At 41.0% G+C, this 1,933-nt stretch overlaps 1 protein-coding gene across 1 annotated transcript; it reads right to left on the bottom strand.

The window, feature by feature from the left end:
* Positions 1-917: 917 nt before the first annotated feature.
* LOC109515208 (D(2)-like dopamine receptor) lies at positions 918-1,263 on the bottom strand. The gene has a single exon (XM_019868833.1). It carries the CDS (start codon positions 1,233-1,235, stop codon positions 942-944), a length of 294 nt encoding a protein of 97 aa, XP_019724392.1. The 5' UTR covers positions 1,236-1,263; the 3' UTR covers positions 918-941.
* Positions 1,264-1,933: the final 670 nt, after the last annotated feature.

Below are 1,933 nucleotides of genomic sequence, written 5' to 3'. Positions count from 1 at the left end.
TTTTTTTTTTTTATTGAGATTTTTTATGTTTTCATCATTTTTCTGACAGAAATATCGACTCTGAACTGCTCTGAACTAGAGCCTTTGAATTATAATTTCAGATGGTTTCAATGTAGTGTACAAAGTACGCTGTATCACAACAACTATTTCTTGTTCATTTGTTGATTCGGATGTTTTAATTCTAAACAGGCATCATTGTTTGATGACAGCCACTAACTCGAGACTTCATGAATCCATAATAAGAGACACAATCTGCAACAATTCTGCTTTAACTAATTTGATTTAATGTCGCCATGGTATTTCTTGAACAACATGTTTATCATTGCGGCCCCACAGTTGTTTGATGATGCCTAGTAAGGCACCAGTATAACCATGAACAGTTTACAGTGACAGAGGAGGAGAAGGTTTTGAGCCTCGTCCCCGTACTGCACCTGTTCACACAGTACATGTGTTTGAAAAAAAAAAATTGACCATGAACGTAATTAGCGCACTTTTAGAGAATGTGAATTTCGATCTAGATGAGCAAGCCTCACTTGAGCAATTCACAATCCCCGAGATTTCAGCTGTGATCATGCTATATTGTAATCTATTTTGGAGATACTACTTTTTGTGAAATCATTTTTCACCATTTAATCATTTTCTTTTTTTGGCTGTGGCTCAACTTTTTGCAATAATCTTTCCTAAAATTCTGTTACCGCGGGACACCTTTCTGCCGTATGTACAGAAAAAATATGCACCACTGCCGCCATGACGTATAGATTTAAGCGCTGTAATCAAATCAGAGTTCCAATCCTCATGATTGACTATATACAGTGAGACAGTATATTACATGCCATGACTTCAAGCTCGGTGGTCAAAAAGAACCCCCTTTTACTCCTCCGCCGCCACTAGAGAAACTGAACAAGCTTGGAAGTGAGGTACCACTGCAAGGTAGACGTGTTTCAATTTTTAAGTACCTCCAAGTAGACGACCCAGGGCATGACCAGTGTGGCCACCAGAAGGTCAGCGACTGCCAGGCTGACGATCAAGTAGTTGGTGGTGGTCTGCAGGGCTTTCTCCCGCGACACCGCCATGCACACCAACACGTTGCCGAAGACGATGACGAAGATGAGCAGCGTGAGCAGCATGGCGTAGTAGTTGTACGCATGCTTCTGCTCTTGATCGGTCTCGTTGAAGCCCCAAGTTCCATTGTCATAGAAACTGTCGTTGTAAGCATAGTGGGTAAAGACATCCATTAGCTGTGAGTGATGCAGGCCACCAACCGGCCCTGGAAACACAACAAAGAAAACACAAGTTAGACGAAGGATTTTAGGAGGGAGGGAGGGGGAGGGGGGTAAGAAGAAGAAAAAAAATTCCCTGAGAAACAGACACAGTTTCCCCTTGTGTGAAAATATCCGAATGCAGGTTGCAAGAGCACTGGAGATGTTTAGACAGGGAGACAAAGATGGTACAACCCTGCACGCTTCTTCACTCAAACTGTCTTCATGTTGCTTCCGAACTACAAATGATGACTGTAGATAGTATTTGTCTGAAGTATCATCCCTTCTATGACTGGCCTACTTTAAAACAGTTTTCATATATAGGGCGCACCACATCGCATTGTAAGACGTATAGAATCGAGGCTTTTATAGTGGCTGCGGTTGCGTCTTGCATCCACTACATGGAGCTACGCTAAAGGAAATAAAATACAATACAATACAGGTTTATTTGTGGAGAGCATTCACAACTACTGCAGCTGTAACAAAGCGCTTTGCAGAACATTTAAAATACTACATCCAAGAAATGAGAATATTGATCCATATGTAAGGCACATCGGATTATAAGGGGCACTGTTGGCTTTTGAGAAAATCGAATGCTTTTATATGGGCCTTATAGTGCTTAAAATCTGGTATATGTGCGTGTATATCTATCTATCTATATATATATATATATA

This window comes from Hippocampus comes, unplaced genomic scaffold (assembly GCF_001891065.2).
Source record: "Hippocampus comes isolate QL1 unplaced genomic scaffold, H_comes_QL1_v1.1 scaffold653, whole genome shotgun sequence".
Classification (NCBI taxonomy): Eukaryota; Metazoa; Chordata; class Actinopteri; order Syngnathiformes; family Syngnathidae; genus Hippocampus; species Hippocampus comes.
Note: the sequence above shows the minus strand (reverse complement) of the source record. Positions and strands in the feature narration are given on the sequence as shown.

What these genes read in the sequence shown, in the direction of transcription:
- LOC109515208 (XM_019868833.1), bottom strand. Translation starts at nt 1,235, where the DNA reads ATGGATGTCTTTACCCACTATGCTTACAACGACAGTTTCTATGACAAT.